This window comes from Cyprinodon tularosa, unplaced genomic scaffold (genome assembly GCF_016077235.1).
Source record: "Cyprinodon tularosa strain WSP-4 unplaced genomic scaffold, ASM1607723v1 ctg425, whole genome shotgun sequence".
Lineage (NCBI taxonomy): Eukaryota > Metazoa > Chordata > Actinopteri > Cyprinodontiformes > Cyprinodontidae > Cyprinodon > Cyprinodon tularosa.
Window position 1 is genome coordinate 583,695 of NW_024039147.1, and position 19,039 is coordinate 602,733.

The window sequence follows — 19,039 nt, forward strand, 5'->3', positions numbered from 1 at the left end:
ATTATAACATAAATGATAAAAGAAAAAATCAAACAAATGATAAAAGCAACTCACTGGGTAAAATATAGTCTATAGCAGATAAGAAGGCCTTAAGGTAGAGACAGTGGAGCACAGATAAAAAATGCTTAGAATTTTACAAAAAGACAAACATTATCCAGTGTGCATTTATGCTGCGGAGCAAATTCTATTTGAAGAACACTGAAGTTTAGATATATGCTCTTCATATTTTAATCAAATGAAAGGACATTTTAGTATGAAAATTATGTCTTATTTAATGAAACTGAAGAGTTCATTTTATAAACTATATAATGTACGCAGAAGCAAGAAAAAAGAGCCCAATAAGAACCTGACTTTGGCAATCCGACTAGATTAGAATCAGAACCATCCATTTTCCATCATGGTTTCCATCGTGAGGAGTGCTAGTGCCTATCTCCAGCATTCTAGCGGTGAGAGCCAGGGTACACCTTGGTCGCCAGTCCATTGCAGGGCAACACAGACACAAACAACCATTCACTTACAATTTAGAGAAGGCAATTAACCTAACAGTCCTGTTTTTTGACTATGGTAGGAAGCTAGAGAACCCATACATTCTCAGGGAGAACATGCAAACTCCATGCAGTTGAATCGAACCCAAACCTTTTTGCTTCAAGGCAGCAGTGCAACCCAATGCACCACTGAGCATCCCACAATCAGAACCATGAATGATTTGTTACCAAGTAGTCTTTACACATAGAATGAATTTGTTTTGATGATGAGGTGCTACACATAGACACAGTAAATATAAAAAGATACAGATATTAAGATTTTAGAATAAATGGTGGTTATTAAACAATAACAACAAGAACAAGAGTATAAAAAAATTAGATTAGACTTTGCACACAAACACACATGGACTAAGATGGGTATTTATTGAGCACAAATGGAAAAACTATCTAGTATTGAAATAAGTTGTTTTTGTGGCAGGAGGTTTCAGTATCCAGAGTGGGAGGGGTCAGCTGTAATCTTTTATTCTCACCTCTGGGTTCTAGACATGTACAGTTCCTAAAGAGAAGGCAAATTCCAGCCAATCATCCTCTCTGCTGAATGAATGACTTGCTGTAACTTGTCCTTGTCTCTGATAGTGTCAGCAGCCCTTTTCCTTCCTCATTGATGGCACAGAAGAAGGGCACCATTATTGTCTTTAACAGGTTGAACTCCGGTTACCGCAGGGAGTGCATCCTCTACCATGCCTTCTCGGTGAAGGAGGTGACAATCTGCACTCTTTCAATGTCCTGTGCCATTATGGGACCCACACCGAAGAAGCGTTCCAGGGCAGCTTGAGAGTCACACAAGATGATGTGCACTGGAAAACATCATCAAAATCTAGATAAGTCATTTTTTTCTTAAAACAAGTGCATTTGTTCTTGAATTGAGGAGGTAAAAGAAACATTTTGCCAAGAACAAGGCAATTTACCTTTAAAATAAGAAAACACAATTATTTTATTTCAAGTGCATTTTATCTAAATATCTTATTTTAAGAGTAAAAATACTTATTCCATCAGCAGATCATCTTATTTATCTATCAAATTAAGTAAATACACTTAATCTAAGACATTTTGACTTATTTCTAGATTGTTTTTCCAGTGTGGGAGAGTCAGGCTGTGCTCTTCCTAAAGGCCATGACCATCTCCAATGTTTTCAGAATATTGAGCTCCAGACTGTTATGGCTGCAACAGGTCACCAGTTGATAAATCTCCACCTGTAGGCAGACAACATCATCTGAGAGATAAGTCCAATGATGGTGGTTTCCAGATTGTTGACTAGAGATGCAGCTGTTTGTGTACAGAGAGCAGAGCCTAAGGAAAAGAACAGTTTAAGGAGAACCGGTGCTGATGGTCCTGGACTCGGAGACCTGTTCTCCAAGCTGTCTGTCAGGAGGTCTGTGATCCACCTGCGGGTGGAGTCAGGAATGTCCAGCTGGGTGAGTTTGTCCTGCAGCGAGGTAGTGATGGTATTAAGAGCAGAGTAAAGGTCCACAAGCGAGATCCTGGCATATGTTTCTGGGAAGTTCAGGTGCTGCAGGTTGCAGTGAAAAGCCATGTTTATTGCATCATCATCAGACTTGTGGCTCTGTAGTTGATCTGCTGTGGGTCCAGAGGGGGGTTTGTGATAGATTTAAGGTGGGTAGGCATAAGATGCTTTAAAGGCTTCATTACCACAGAGGTCAGGGCGATTGGTCCACTGGTTTTGTGGTGCTAACTCTGATGAGTAAAGGGGGATGCACTGGTTCTGGAAAATGGCTTAGCTTATTTGCAAGAGGAGAGTCATTGATGTAGTGTCTGGCTTGATTGTTCTGTTTTTTTCAAAATAATAATCAAAGCAACAGGTTGAATAAATTATAGCTGTAAAAAACCCCAGATGCTGCCAAATAAAAACATCACCATGAATTAGGAATACTTCCAAAGCTTTCCTTGCTGCACACTTCTATTTAAGAGCAACTTTAAAAAAGTACTTCTCTTTATAGTATTTTAGTGGAATGGTTCTGGATGAGGGGACAGCAGTAGAGGATGGAGGAGTAAGCATTTTGCCTTCATGCCTGAAGGGTACCTCTTTTGCTGTGGTGATGGCCTGTAATCGCTGCTCAGTGTTGTTGTAAGAGGCTGCAGCTGCAGGGTGGCTCCACTGGCTGCCTTTCAGCGTGTCACCAGTTTATGTGTCTTGTAATGGCTTGTTCACTCTGATCTTGAAGAATGGTCGAGTCATAAACTGGCAGCTTAGTCAATGGGCTTTTACTTGGCAGGGTGCAGAGGAGAGAAAACCCTACTAACATGCAATTTGATGGCTCCTGGTTTAAGGTTTCCTTCCAATAGGATGGTCTCCGCAATTCATCTTCAAGAAAATTCCACATAAACTTCAAGCGTTGCTAAATAATGCTTTTTCTTATAATGTTAAAACCACAGGGTTCTGTTTTTTTTATTAGCTTTTTTTAAGATAATCATAACAAACCTTATCGTGCTGTAATTGTGAAGTCGTTTTTAAACATATTTTTCATATTTATATTTTACAAATAAAAGTCTAAAAGAGGTGTTTCCCATGCATTTATTTCCATTTGATAAATACTACTTAGAATTAACTTTTGCTTTTTATTAGCTTTAAATATTTTTTTCTATATCACTACCAGTTTAAGAGACAGATTTTTTTTTTTTGTCATTGCAATCCTGAATGTTTAGGGGTCCTGTGCTAAGGTGAACACCTTATTTGGCCTTTTTTTTAAAGTTTCTAATAGGCTTTATTCTAATATCAGCCATTTATTGAGGTTCATCCATATCCCCACCTAATCTTACCAGATTTCCTTACTTTTTCCAAGAAAGGTATCCCAAAAATACAGTGATTCCACCATGTTGTTAAATCATGTGATAAGCTTGATGTGCAGTACTACTTTTTGCATACTATTAGAATGTTGGCCTAAAGTGCAGCGTCAGGCAGCTCCTCCAGACTAGCCATGTGTTTGTGGTTTCTTCTCCCATTGATATTTTATGGAAATGCGGGTCGAAGGCCACATCTTGTTGGATTTGCAGTTGCAACATTCACGTTCAGTTTACAGATAGTGGATTGAACAGTCAACTGCCGGTTGTGTTTTTTGCTGTCATGATGCAGCACTTTAGGCAATGCAAGTTTATTTATATAGCACAATTCAATACAAATACTATTAAATTGCTTTACATGAATTAACAATAGAATAGAAGAAAAATATAAGCAGAATAAAAGCAAGCAGTGTTAAAACATGATAAAGGAAGACAGTAAAACAAGAAGAACAGTTGGACCACAACTTTAAACTAATAATACCTCAGTTAACAATTTAACTTCAACAGTCGAAGGCAGCTCTGAACAAACAGGTTTTTAGCTTTAACTGAAAAGAACTCAGGCTTTCAGCACTTTTACAGTCTTCTGGGAGTCTGGTCCAGATAAGTGCATCATAGGAACTAAATGCTGCTTCTTCATGTTTGGTTCTAGTTCTGAGTGGAACTAGAAGACCTGAGTGGACTGGGAGGTTCATACACTGAAAACCTTTGGGATAATAGAGAAATAATAAACAGATTGCTAAGAAAGTTTTCATGGTTCTGTTGGTAAAAACACACAAAATAACTTTTTTTTTCCCATTTTACTTTAGGTGTGATCATGAAACTGACCCAAAAGTTTGCTCCTATGATAAATACTCAGACTTAAAGAATTCAAGCAGCATTTTATTCTTATAAAGCTTAGCGAGGGGCACCCCATAGGGGGCACTGTTGATTCTTATGACTTGGTCATGGTACAACAGGTTGCAGCAATCTCACTGTGCTGCTGTCTACATCCACTGCACGCTTAAAAAAAAACATCCTGATGACTCCGTGTGGATATTAAACAGACATGTTTACTCTTCTGTCTGATAAAACTCTATACATATTAAGTGTTAACACTTTAATCATGCATTACTGTCTGTATTGTATTCAAATATGTCCAATCTGGATTTTTTTTTTTTGTTGTTTGCTTGTTTTTGTTCAAATTTACACAAATAGCTTTTTCAAAAAATCTAAATAATGTAAAAAAATAAAAATAATTGTGGATTATCCCGGCTACAAAAACGTCACATTCAATGCACATATTTAAACCCAACAGGGAAAAAAAGTTATTCTCGTTTTGAGATGCGGGGAATCTCATTCTCAATCTTTTCAGTGCTCTGGGGAGAAAAGGGGCCAATCTTTAGTTGAGGGTTTTATGGCACACTACTTTGCTTATGTGACGCCCACAATCCACTTTGCCACACCAAGCTAGAAGCTTGCTCCCCTCCATCGCCTTTCATCTCTCTTCCTTCCTTCCTTCCCCCTCGGTGTAAACCCCAGCTTAGTTTCTGCACCAGCATCCACATCCACGGAGCGCGGAGCGGAGCCAAGTGGCAGCAGCGCGCACAGGAACCACTTCACCGTCTCATCTCACCCGATCTGCGCTTCCAATTTGCGGCATGGAAAGTTGCAGGACCGCGTCTGAGAAATCGTAGATTTTTATAGGTGATGTTTCAAGCAAATTGGACAGATTTCTAACTGATCTTAAAATAATAAGAGAGGGGCAAATAAAAGAGAAACATATCGGCGGAGGAACTCTTTACCACGCGCAGATTGTCTCACTGGAATTTATTTTATATTTATTTTTATTATTTTTTTGCTGCTGCTGTCGCACATGAAGAATTTGCAACCTTAATTTAAACTGGAATCATATGTAAACATCGGATGGAGTCTCTACTAGATGAGTTAAGGTAAGAGGCGCAGGAAAAGAAGCCGCGCGTCACTTTCTCAGACTTGAATCATTTCTTGAGCATTTGGGAAAACAGTTTTCCATTTACAGGCTTGTAAATTAAGGCAACAAACACACCGAAACAAACCTATAAATACAAAAAAAAAAAAAAAAAAAGATTAAAGTTAATTTATTAATTCTGCTGTATCTGTATTTTGGATAACATTGTTTTGCTAAATTCACTTTCTCCTCTGTGGAATCAAATCATAATAACTAAGTCATTTTTTTCTTAAAATAAGTGCATTGAGGGGGAAAGAGAGATACTATGCCAATGGGACAAAACAATTTACATTTAAAATAAGAAAAATCCATTGCATGGTCACATTTCAAGTGCATATTATCTAATTATTTTATTTTAAGAGTAAAAATACTCATTCCATTGGCAAATCATCTTATTTACCTGCTCAAATTAAGCGTAAATACACTTGATTTGAGACATTTTTACTCATTTCTAGATCATTTTTGCAGTGTGGATAAGTATGGTGTTTCCAGAAAGTTTTCAAACAGACATATGACTAAAAAGAAATAATTTGAAATCGATCTCTATGATGGAGAAAAAATACTAAATGCATATTTAAGAAAATAGTAGGCATCTAAGACTATTTAATGGCTTCTTTAGCTGTGGGCTTTTCAAGCTATTTCTGGGAATTGTACTGATTGTGTATGTCTTTCACCACAGGTTGAGTCGTACAAAATACGCAGAGTGTTTTTCCTAAATGGATATCTGCTCAGAGGGGATTATTGGTGTGCAAAGTAGCGCTGCTTCTCACTGAAAAGGAGTTACCCATTCAGGTCCCCCCCTCCTGAATAAACCATGGGGCCACGGCAGTGCGTGGGACTCACCCTGCTCTTCCTCTGCACAGGTAAACCCTCCTCTCCATCTCTGGAGCTAAAACCTGCTGCTTAACAAACGTGTCTGTAGAGCTTTTGCTTGGAAAGCTTTACAAGGTTTATGAAAATGAAAGCTAATGGTCATGAAATAATAGACACTGTAAATACATCAACCTTTGTTTTCCTAAGTGATTTCATCCAGTGCAGAACTCTTAATGAAATGCAAATTGTATCTTTCAGCCAACAGCACATATATAATTTATGAGACATATAATTAGCTGTAAGCTGTTGTGGCAGAATACAAAATGACTTGTAATATTAACATGAATGAAGTGTGACAGTTGTCTCCTGAGTGTGTGTGTGTGTTTAGGTGTTGTAGCAGAGCACTGGAATAGGATGCAGAGTGTGTGTGTGTCTAAGTGAGCATGGGTCTGCAGATTTTGGTAAATAAAAACAGACTGCAGTCAAAGGCAGAAAAAAAGAGAGGACGTGCATCTTTTAAAAAGGTACAGATTTGCAGTAGATAAGCATTAATGAATCTGTGCCTTTATTCCCTGATGGTGCACACCGTCCTGTTGGGGAGGGCAAGTTTTTTATATTTGGAAATCTACAGTCATGTAGTTAAAATACATAAACAGAAAAGAGATGATTCCTCTGATTTAATGTTGTAGATTAATTAAACATCTTCCACTAATGGTAGAGAATGACACAGACATGACGGGCAAAAATCTTCTTATACGCTTTTTTAAAATCAAATTTATTGCGTCTTCTTTTTTTTATCCTTTTTAAAGTGATTTATGTGGTAATTTTATTATTAACACATCAACTCAGGAATCTGAAAAGGCAGCACGTTTTAGTAAATGTGACTCAGTCGTTTGTATGAGCAAACAAAAAGCAACAAGGAGGTTATGGATGTCATTTTTAGACACACAAAGAAAAGCTTTTTTGCTCCTGTTTTCAACCTAATTTCAGTTTGCAGTTTTCAACAAAAGATGCCAAAACAATTGCTGTTCTACTGTTCTTTGGGTTTTAAAGTGACATTTTCTCTTTCATGCTTATAGTGTCTTGCAAAGGCACTTAGACCTCTTGAACTTTATCACAATTTGTCACATTAGTACTACATATTTGAATGTTCAATGATTTAATGTGACAGACTGATACAAATTTGGAAGTAAAAAAATATTATACATCAGTATTTTCTCGACAAAAAAACAAGTAGAAGTTTGGTTTGTGTTTGCAATCAATACCTACATTTTTTTATTTAGCTAAACATCCTAACTACAGGTGCTGGTCATAAAATTAGAATATCATGAAAAAGTAGATTGATTTCAGTAATTCCATTTAAAAAGTGAAACTTGTATATTATATTCATACATTACATACAAACTCATATATTTCAGATGTTTATTTTGTTTAATTTTGATGATTACAAATGACAACAAATGAAAATCTCAAATTCATCATATCAGAAAATTAGAATATTACTGAAGACCAATAAAAACAAAGGATTTATAGAAATGTTGGCCAACTGAAAAGTATGAACATGAAAAGTATGAGCATGTACAGCACTCAGTATTTAGTTGGGCCTCCTTTGGCCTGTATTACTGCAGCAATGCGGCGTGGCATGGAGTCGATCAGTCTGTGGCACTGCTCAGGTGTTATGATAGCCCAGGTTGCTCTAATAGTGGCTTTTAGCTCTTCTGAATTGTTGGGTCTGGTGTATTGCATCTTCTTCTTCACAATACCCCATAGATTTTCTATGGGGTTAAGGTCAGGAGAGTTTGCTGGCCAATTAAGAACAGGGATACCATGGTCCTTCAACCAGGTACTGGTAGCTTTGGCACTGTGTGCAGGTGCCAAGTCCTGTTGGAAAATGAAATCTGCATCTCCAAAAAGTTGGTCAGCTGCAGGAAGCATGAAGTGCTCTAAAACTTCCTGGTATGTGGCTGCGTTGACCCTGGACCTCAGAAAACACAATGGACCAACACCAGCAGATGACATGGCACCCCAAACCATCACTGACTGTGAAAACTTTACACTGGACTTCAAGCAACGTGGATGAAGTGCCTCTCTTCTTTTCCTCCAGACTCTGGGACCTTGATTTCCAAAGGAAATGCAAAATTTACTTTCATCAGAGAACATGACTTTGGACCACTCACCAGCAGTCCAGTCCTGTTTCTCTTTAGCCCAGGCAAGACGCTTCTGACGCTGTCTGTGGTTCAAGAGTGGCTTGACACAAGGAATGCGACAGCAGAAACCCATGTCTTTCATACGTCTGTGTGTGGTGGTTCTTGAAGCACTCACTCCAGCTGCAGTCCACTCTTTGTGAATCTCCCCCACATTTTTGAAGGGGTTTTGTTTCACAATCCTCTCCAGGGTGCGGTTATCTCTCTTGCTTGTACACTTTTTTCGACCACATCTTTTCCTTCCCTTCGCCTCTCTATTAATGTGCTTGGACACTGAGCTCTGTGAACAGCCAGCCTCTTTAGCGATGACCTTTTGTGTCTTGCCCTCCTTGTGCAAGGTGTCGATGGTCGTCTTTTGGACAACTTTCAAGTCAGCAGTCTTCCCCATGATTGTGTAGCCTATAGAACTAGACTGAAAGACCATTTAAAGGCTTTTGCAGGTGGTTTGAGTTAATTAGCTGATTAGAGTGTGGCACCAGGGGCCATCAATTTTGAACCTTTTCACAATATTCTAATTTTCTGATATGATGAATTTGAGATTTTCATTTGTTGTCATTTGTAATCATCAAAATTAAACAAAATAAACATCTGAAATATATGAGTTTGTATGTAATGTATGAATATAATATACAAGTTTCACTTTTTAAATGGAATTACTGAAATCAATCTACTTTTTCATGATATTCTAATTTTATGACCAGCACCTGTATATTCGAAATGCATCTGCAAGTCTGCCTAAGTGTGTCTCCAAGTTTAGAGACCAACCTTTGAGTCCTTTCCTCTTTTCAAAATATCTCAGTTCAGTCATCTGGTATGAAGAGTCTGTATTGATTCTAAAGGTTTTCATCAAATCCCAATTGGATTTAGCTCTCGACCATCATTCTATTCTAAAACATGAACATGCTTTGATTAAAAACTATTCCACTGTTGTTCCGGCTGTTAGATAGAATGTAAAAACCCTAGTCTGAAGACTTTTGCATCATCTTTTGATGTATTGACGTATTACAAGTCAAAATAAGAGACTTGCTCACCTTTAGACCCATTCATCCTACCAAAGTTTATTCTAATGTACAGTTAAACATACGCATTTTATTTTTCAATGCAGTCAAAAGTCCAAAATCATTTTTAAAATTACTTCAGCATTCAGGATTTGCAGAAAATACAACAGTGGTTTAGATATGAAGCTTTATTTTAGATATGAAGCTTTATTTTAGATATGAAGCTTTATTTTATTTAGTTTTAGGTGTCATTCTCTGTACTTTATTGATTTTCAGTATATAATTATAGGTTTATTCATCTATTACAATTGATGAATGAAACGATGTTCTATGAACTCAAGTTTTAAAAGCTGAAATGTATAAAACTATTTCGGTTTATAGAGAAAAAGTTGATATGTTATCACATAGGCTCATTGACCTTCTTTCATTGTTCTTTATATTGTTCATATAAATCCATTTGGGCTTATTAGTATTATATATAACAAAAAACTCACCAATATAGGGCCAATATAGCAGTAGTTGTTTACTGCATATTGAAGTACAGTACATGAAAAAATTATTGATATAAAAAATATTTAAATGATTGAGTGCTAAATTCGCAGTTAAGATAAGGAATGTGCTATTATTTTAGAGGAAATGTCACATGTTCACTCAGTCAGTGTAATAATTTCTACTACAGATCACTTTAGAGGAACTTGGTGGAGGTTTTTGGCAGTCTTGAACCTTCAGTAATGTAAAATAATGTAAATAACAATGAAAGAAAATCAGCAACCTTCTGGTGGTTTTGTTGATTAAATGTATATATATATATATATATATATATATATATATATATATATATATATATATATATATATATATTTATTCTTTAGAGAAGATAGGACAAAATTGCATTTTTTTACATTGCCAGAAAATAAAGCAGATAAGTTCTAAAAAGAAAATCACTAAAGTTTTACACCCTCACATTTCTCCGAAAAAGTCCTAAAGTGTGAAAAGGGATATTTATTTTGTTGATGTGACAGCTCATGTAATATGTTTGGTTCTCTTCATCCATACAATCATTTTTTTTCTACCTGCTTATCCAGTTCAGAGTCTCTGTGGGGCCATCTCAGCAGTCTGGCGAGAGTCAGGGAACATCCTGGATAGTCTTCTTACTCTCTGGGAGCAAATATAAAAGCTGACGAAGGCAAAAAATCATGCATATATGCTCTCATATCCGAGGGCCTATTCTAGAATTATCATGTATCTTTTTAGTTTATGGGAGGCTGCTGAAGTATCCCCATTATTCTCCACATTTAATAATGATTTGTGACATAATTTCTCGACTTCTCATTCTTTTTGAAGGCCTAACTGTTAGGTTTAAACACCAAACATTTTATGCAGTAACCTGTACAAAGGAAAACACAGAGAATTTTAGTATGATTTACTTGCAAGGAGAGTGATCAGAGACTGTTCAGTTACAATTCTCCAAACCACTCTGAAACAGTCTCCGCTCTACCAAGCTTTTTATTAAGGAAACGCCCTGGCTACAATGTGGTTCCGACTGCTAAGGGGAGGGGGAAGGGTGAAGCCAGTCGGAACCAGAAGTCTGCAAAACATCATACAGTATCATGAGATAAGAACTTTCACTCCTTTTTCGGTGTTAGTGAGTGCATTTCCCCGTGTTTTCTCCTTGCTGACCTTGAGCAGCCAGCACTCCATCTGCACACACTAATAACAAGCATTAGAAAGACAGCAAGTGAAACATTTCAACACTTTGTGTAATACAAGTATACAGGAATATGCAAATGTATAAATTTGAATGTATAAGTATAATATGATTAAAGTAGAATAACTTGTACAATTAATCCAACATTTCCCCCCTGTTTATTCACTTTAAGCTATTGATTTTATCATTTAGTAGTTACTTCTTTTCAGATTTTCAACTATGAAATCATGTTTTAGCTGTAAAGGGTACACTCAGAGGTACTTTAAACTGGTGGGTTACTGGTAATATCATTGGAATTAGGATAAAAGTCAGGAAAATGCAAAGAGATCTCATCTTCTGCGCTGTCTTCATCATCAGATGGGTATTTTTCAGTGGGCACGAGGGCATACATTTCTGCTTTCATGGGTTGTATTGCCGTGGTAATCAGTCTATTTAGCAGCGCTCTAATACATGGAATACAACAACATCCACATAAGGTCAAGATGGCGGCAAATACAGCTATAGACATTAAAATAGAAAGCACCAATTGTTTGTATTTACCAAAAATGTCTCCAAATCCATCCCACATTTTTGTGTCAACTCCAGAATGGTCTTTCATTTTGCTGTTAAGAGAGCGAAGGCCTTCAAGGGCCTTTGTGAGGCTGCCATCTGCAGCGGTGTTGTTGGGAATAAAGGTGCAACACTGATCTCCAAAAATAGAGCACACACCACCTTTTTCAGCTAACAACATGTCAACAGCAATACGGTTCTGGAAAGCCATCAGAGAGGTAGCTGACAATTGTTCATGGACGGCGGAGAAGCCTTGTTCTGTTTTATTTCCCAGCCTCTGGACGTTATAATGGATGTAGTTGATTCTGTCTACATTTTTATTTAGAGTACACCACCAGCATAAAAAAGATTCAAATCCTGCAGAAACCTGATTGGCTAGTTTATACTCATCAGGAACACCTCTGGGTACACCAATGCTATCAATATAAGTAGGGTCATCTCCACTCCTTGCATCTTCAGATGCCCTCCTCCTTCTAGTATGCTCTGTGTGAGGTAAAATGCTGTTTGCAGTTGTCAATAATTCATCCGTTGTGTGTGATGTAACAGAAACAGGTAAAATCAAAGTGACAGCAGCACATAATCCAGTGGTGTTACATGGAAGTTTGTCAAACAATTTGTCATCTCCACACCACCACCAGATGTCGCTGCGGGATTGAGGTTTAAAAAAGGTGGATACCAGTAAAATACTTGCACATTGTGTTTCATTTAGTGTGCCTAGTTTCGGGCCCGCTCCGGTCCTGTTTACACAGGTGAAATTTGCCACAGCTACTTTTTTCAAAAAGATCGGTTTCTTTTTCTCAGTTGTGGTCAGGGGATAGATGTTATCCCAATAGGTGCAATTATCAGATGGGACCGTATAATTCATTATATTTAGAAGACATTGAGGAGTTATGGTAGCAGGAACCACACGTAACAGCGGTCTAGCTCCCATACACACAAGACAATCATTAGACACTGTTTTAGCTGCTTGTTCTGCCATTAAAAGCCAGTTGTTTGTTTGCCCAGAGATTCCAGTGATGACTCGAAACAATTCATACCATTAATATTTTGAATTTTTATCTGTTCACCTTGGGCAGAAGTAAGAATCCCTTGTATCTCATCTCCTTCTTGTGTAATATTTACGGGGCACAAATACAAAGGCCAACATGGATCGGTTCCACTAGACCGTGCACATAGAAATGAGGAAGAACAGCCTTCCTTCTCAAGGGGTTCTGCTGTGGAGTTTATTGTCATAGTGAAAACTTTGGAGGCATGGTTAACAGTGAACCCTGATATTCTACTCATCTATTTCTTAGCTAAAGGTGTCCATCCATATGATCCCTTTTTCCACTGTCCAGTGGTTCTAAATACGTCTCCCCAACCATTATGAGTTCTTTGAACTACGCGAGGAAATAGGTAGAAATCATAACCGTGCCAATTTCTCGGGTCATGTTTAAATCTTTGCGAGAATGTTTGAAAAAGAATAGTCACCAAACTGATTACTCTAGTAGAGTTATAGCAGAGATAGACGTCCCTTTTACAAATAGCTGGATCATGAGGGCAACAAGAATCCTTGCTCTGAGCGAGAGCTAAAAACTAATATGAATAATCGCAACATCATCTAGGTTCAAACTTCAAAAAGTGTTCTATGGATAATCTTTTTACACAATGGTCTACTTCCTATGACCTCTCGGCAGAGTTGTTGAACCTTCACCAGTTTGAGATGGTTGTATGCTAAAAAATACAACCCCCTTTGTACGATGGACTTCCTCTGGAGGTCGGTGAAGGAGACCAAATGTGTATTCTATAACAGGTACCACAGTAGAATTACTAGAGTGCTAAGCAGTACGGTCAGGTTCCACAGAATAATTAAGAAAGTGATTTTACTTGTTACTCATCTGATCTAACTATCACTTTCTTGCAATCCATTTAGAAAACAAATCTATTATAACCAAACAGAATTGAAAGGATAAATAGGTTTAGGGAAAGCACCTTTTTTAGGTCTTAGACATGCTTTACAAAAGTTTTTTTGCATAAAATATAAATCCATATGCTATATAATGATGCTCAATGCTCAATCAATCCTACAATCCCCCCGTTTGAGACATGAGTAAAATCATGACTCAATATAGCAGCTCATTCAAAGAATTTTTTATTTGGAAGGATTGGTTTATGTTCTGGTCACATATAGGTGCCATTATGGATTTTAAGATAGTTTGGCTGATTAACATGTTTGTTTCGTTGAATGTCATCCCCATTTCACATGTTTTTAATAAGAAATGTTATGTTTAATACAATGTTACGATGAAATTAGGACAGCAACTAACAATTATTTCGTAAATCGATCAGTCTATCGTTAATTCTTTTCGATTAATTGGTTACCCAAAAGTTCTTTTAAAAGAAATTACAAATTTTCTTTAAAACCAGGTAAAACCAAAAACCTCCCCCCGGGGAAAGCTCCGGAGGGGAAAGTTTTGGAAGAAAAAAACATTATATAATGTATTTGCAAAATGTTTTTAAATTTTTTTTTACAGTTTTGGTAGATTATTTGATCCAAGTGGGGTTACTCTGTCGGGGGGGAAAAAGCCAGTTTGACATGTATACGGTATTTTGTGTTAGAGTTCTCATACTTTTTAAATTTATGAACCCACTAAATTTTTTTAGGTTTTATGCAAAAAAAACAATGAATTTGTTTCATGTTTTCAGCCACAGAAAAAAATACATGAGTGGGAAAAACACAGAGAAAACTACAGCCCGGGTTTGTTCAACTTTATAGTGAAGTTATTTTTTTTAAAATGAAGAAATGGGTGGTAAAAATTAAGAGTGGGGTTTAAACTTGCCCCGGTTTTTTAAAATATTCAAAAGAAAATTTCTGTATTTTTACCGTTGTCTCAGTTTTCAAAAAAAAATTCTTTTTACAAAGGGGGAAAAACAGTCCAAATTTCCCCCCACATTCTTTCAGACCCGGGGTGATACTCCAACATTGATAAAACAGCATCTAGTTAGTTTTAGTGTTTAAAAAATGTTTTTTTAAAAATGTAGCAAAATGTTTCCTTTTTTTTTAAAATCAATAAATTTTCCTTCCCCATCAGTACTGAGGGTTCATATAAAAGCATAAAAAAAAAAGGAAAGGCATGATAATGCATATTTACCAATGACACCAGCCCCCAAAATAGTGTCCCTCCGGGGGAATGGGAATCCCCGCCTCTGTCAAAGAAGGTTTGGCTGGGAGCACCCCTTTCCCTTTAAGGGGTTTAACGGGGACTTCAGGAAAAAGTCAGTACGGGAAGCCGGCAGGAGAGCCCTTTCCCAGGGTTTCTCTAAACCCACACAAGCTGGATCTCCTGAAACCCCTTTTAAATTGCCCCTTGAGTAAATCAGCTAGGGCCCAGTCTCAGGTCCTTGGCCAGAAACCTTGTTTTTGTTGGTTTAAAGTTGTTCTGCATGCACCCCCTGTCAAAAGGGAAAAAATTTTGGGGTGTTTTATTTCCCACTGTATATTTTAATACAATTAATCCTTTTTTGTGTATATTAATTTTTTTTTTTGATAAAATCCCTTTTCCCTAAAATCCCAAATAGAAGGTTGATAAAATAGAGGGAAAAAAGGAACAAAAAAAAGGGGGAAAAAAACCTAGAAAAATAATGAATGTCTATTCTTTTAAAACTTTTTCTCTATCTGTAAAAGGGGGGGGGTTTTAAAAGGGTTTTTTTCCTTGTCGGGGGGGGGGGGGGGGGGGGGGGCCTCCCCATCCGCCCGGGGCCCCCAAAAATTTTTCCCTTTTTTTAAATTTCCGGGCCCCTGCCTATAGCCATCATGACGGGAAAAAAAAAAATGGTTTTCAGCGGGCCCCCTGCCCCGCCAAAGGTTTTGGCAGCTCAATTAAAGGGGAAACACTCAATTTCAGGTTTGGGTTCAGGGGCTGGCTGGGGGGAGATTAAGCCCCCCCCCATATCTTTTGACAAAGCCCCCCGGGCCCCCCCAGAAGGGGGGAAACCCCCTTGGGGAGGTGCTGGGCATAGGAGAATAAACCGGTGGATTTTCAACTTTGGGGAGGGGGAAAGGGAATGGGGCTTAAGCAAGGAAGCAGCGGGCAGCCCCAAAAGTTCATTTGGGTCTTGCTGTAAAGCTGCTTCTGCAGCTGCTTTGGCTTGCTGTAATAATGCTTTTCAAACATTTTTCCCTGTGTCCGGGTTTCCCTGTTTTTCCCAAATTTAATGTGGGGGTTTTGTTGGGAAAATTTCCCTCAACCGGGCCCTGCAAAGGGGTTTGGGTAATTCTTTTAAAAGGGAAAGCTGGGGGAACTGTCCTTCCCCTTTCCCAAGGTTAAAGGGCATCCCCGGGGGGTTTGCCCGTGGAGGAAAGAATGCCCTTTAAAATTTTGTCCCCTTAAAGTTTTTGACCAATTTTCCTCCCAAAACCTTTGGACCTAGTAATATACCCCTTTGGGAGGTATCAGCTTGGGGGAAAAGGGCTATTTGAGGAGGGGCTATTTTAAATTTGGTTTCCCTTTACTTGTTGTGGGGGAGTATATCGTGGGGGGATCCCCCGTGGGGTGAGGAGCTGGGGGGGATCGGTTTGCAGCGGCGGGCACCCCCCTTTTGGGGGGGAGTTTTATGATTTGATGTATCAGGTTAGTATGGGGCCCCCTGCGTACTCTCATCCTCCTTTCTATGAAACAAAAACTGATTTTTTTTTTTCCCTTTTTTCCTTTTTCTTTTTTCTTTCTTCATTTTTCCCCCTTTTTTTCCCTTCTTCTTTTCTTTTCTTTGTTTTTCCCCCTTCTCTCTTCTTTTAAACCCTCTGCGCTTCCCTTTCTCTCTGATGCCAATTTAAATCCAGACCATGGTTTGAATTTTAACCTTCTTTTGCCTTTCAAAGTGTCTTTTTTTTTGGGCTTTTTTTTTTATTTTTTGTTGCAAATTTTTTTATGTTTGTGGTGCTCAATTTCCCATTAAAACCGTAAATTTTTATCCAGTGGGGCCAATGGCTCAACGCTTTAAAGGGGGTTTATTTTTTGACTGTTTTCCCAAACTTTGCCTGGAGTTTCTCTTAATAATTCTGTTTTTCTTTACTTTTTCCCCTTTTTCCCTTTTGGAAATAAAATTTTGGGCCCCGTGGGGGGTTTTTAAAACCCCGTCGTGTTTTTAAACAGGGGCTTAAGGGGCAAGAAAGGTGATCAAATACAGGTGGGTGGTCATAAAAGTAGAATTCATGAAAAAGTAGATTTTTTTTCAGGGAATTCCATTTAAAAAGTGAAAAATTGTATAATTTTATTCATAAAATTACAAAACAAACTCATATATTTCAATGTTTTTTTTGTTAATTTTGGGTGATTAAAATGGGCAACAAAAGAAAATCCCCAAATTAATATATCGAAAAAATTTGAATATTAATGGAAAAACCAATAAAAAAAAAGGGTTTTATAGAAAAGTTGGCCAACTGAAAAAGTCATTTAACATGAAAAAATACTGGAAAGTAAAAGCACTCCCGTATTTTAGTTTGGGCCCCCCTTTGGCCCGTATTACTGCAAAAAATGCGGCGTGGCATGGAGGGCGATCCCGTCTGTGGCACTGCTTTTTGGGGGTTTAAATTTGCCCAGGTTGGGTTTTAATAGTGGCTTTTAGCTCTTCTGAATTGGGTTGGGGGCTGGGTATTGCAAATTTTTCTTCACAATACCCCAAAAAAATTTTCTATTTGGGGGTTTTAAAGGGCAGGAAAAGGGTTTTCTGGCCAATTAAACAGGGGGTACCTGGGTTTCCCTTTTAACCAGGTACTTTGGGAGCCCTTTTGGAAATTTGTGCATTTGCCCCGTTTCCTTTTTTGGAAAAAAGAAAAAACTGCATCTCCCAAAAAAGTTGGTCAGCTGCAGGGAAACATGAAGTGCCTAAAAAATTACCTGGGATGTGGCCCCGGGGTTTACCCCGGGGCCTCAGAAAAAAACAAGGGAAACCCCCCCGCAGGGTGACATGGCAACCCCCAAAACCATCACTGGGCTGTGGAAACTTTTCACTGGCTTCAAACAACGTGGAATTTAAGTGCCTCTCTTTTTTTTTCCCTCCAGCCCCTGGGGAAACCCTTTATTTTCCAAAGGGGAAAGGCAAAAATTTTCTTTATCCGAGAACCCTGAATTTGGGGCCACTTTACCAGCAGTCCGTCCTGTTTCCCCTTTTTGGGCCCGGCAAGAGCTTTTTGACGCTTTTCTGTGGTTCAAAAGTGGCTTGGGGCACATGGAATGAGACAGCAGAAAACCCCCCTTTTTTCATCCCCTCTGTTGTGGGTGGTTCTTGAAGCACTCACTCCAGTCTGCAGTCCCTCTTTGTGAATTCCCCCACCTTTTTTGGGAAGGGGGTTTTTTTCCAAATTTCCCCTCCAGGGTTTCGGGGTTTCCCCCCCCTTGCTTGTACCCCTTTTTTCGACCCCCCCTCTTTTCCCCTTCCCCTTTGCCTCTCTATTAAATTTCTTGGACACTGGCTCTGTGAAAAAGCCGGGGCCCCTTTAGCCGATGGACCTTTTGTGTCTTGGGCCCCCCTTGTGCAAAAAGGTTTTTCGAGGGGCGTTTTTTGGGCAACCTGTCAAAGCCCCGGGAGTCTTTTCCCCCCCCGGATTGTTTTAGCCTATAAAAAAACTAGACTGAAAGCCCCTTTTAAAAAGGGTTTTTTAAAGGGGGGGTTTTTAGTTTAATTTGCTGTTTTAGGTGTGGGACCAGGGCCATAATTTTGAAACCCTTTTTTTCCCAATATTCTTAAATTTTTTTGTTTTTGGGTGAATTTTAGATTTTCAAATTTTTGTTTATTTTTAATAATAAAATTAAAAAAAAAAAAACTCCCGAAATATATGAGTTTGTATGTAATGTATGAATTTAAATAACAAGTTTTTACTTTTTAAATGGAATTACCGGAAAACAATCTATTTTTCATGATTTTTCTAAAAATTTTTGACCCAGCCCCCTGACTTTTTGTGGTAAAACTCACTTCAACCCTTTAAAAGGTGGAGTTTTCTTGTCTACAAACATCCACAAAAGTTTAACCCTTTAACATTGTCTTGTTTTGGGATTTAAAAACAGATATCTAGTGATATCTTTTTATTTCCTTTCACACCAACACTACACACCACTTTCCCCAGTTAAAAATTTTACCCTTTTTTTAAAACAAAAGGGGCGCCCCCTTAAACCTTTTGCGAATTTTAAATAGTTTTTCCCAAAAAGGGGAACCCGCCCCTTAGAAAAATAGGGGAAACGCCCTCCCCCCGGACTTTTAAATGTTTTAAAAATTTTTGTTTTACCTGAAGGGGTCTAGAAAAAGTCAGGGTTTTAGTACAAAAGGGGGAATCTTTGTGACCCCCCCGGTGAGAGGATTTTAAAAGGGGGGAAACTCGTGACCCCCGCCCTTCACTTTATTTTTTTTTTTTTTTTTATATTATTTTATTTTTATAATATTTTTTATATTTTTATTTATTTTTTTTTCTAATTTAAAACTCC

At 38.0% G+C, this 19,039-nt stretch overlaps 1 protein-coding gene across 1 annotated transcript in view; it reads left to right on the plus strand.

The window, feature by feature from the left end:
• The first annotated feature begins 4,743 nt into the window (after nt 1-4,743).
• Nucleotides 4,744-19,039, plus strand: part of si:dkey-112m2.1 (transmembrane protein 132C) — a 249,902-nt gene continuing 235,606 nt past the window's right edge. The window contains exons 1-2 of the mRNA XM_038299355.1: nt 4,744-5,272; nt 5,990-6,173. Coding sequence (XP_038155283.1) covers nt 6,125-6,173 — 49 coding nt within the window. The 5' untranslated portion in view covers nt 4,744-5,272; nt 5,990-6,124. The remainder of the gene's footprint in view (nt 5,273-5,989; nt 6,174-19,039) is intronic.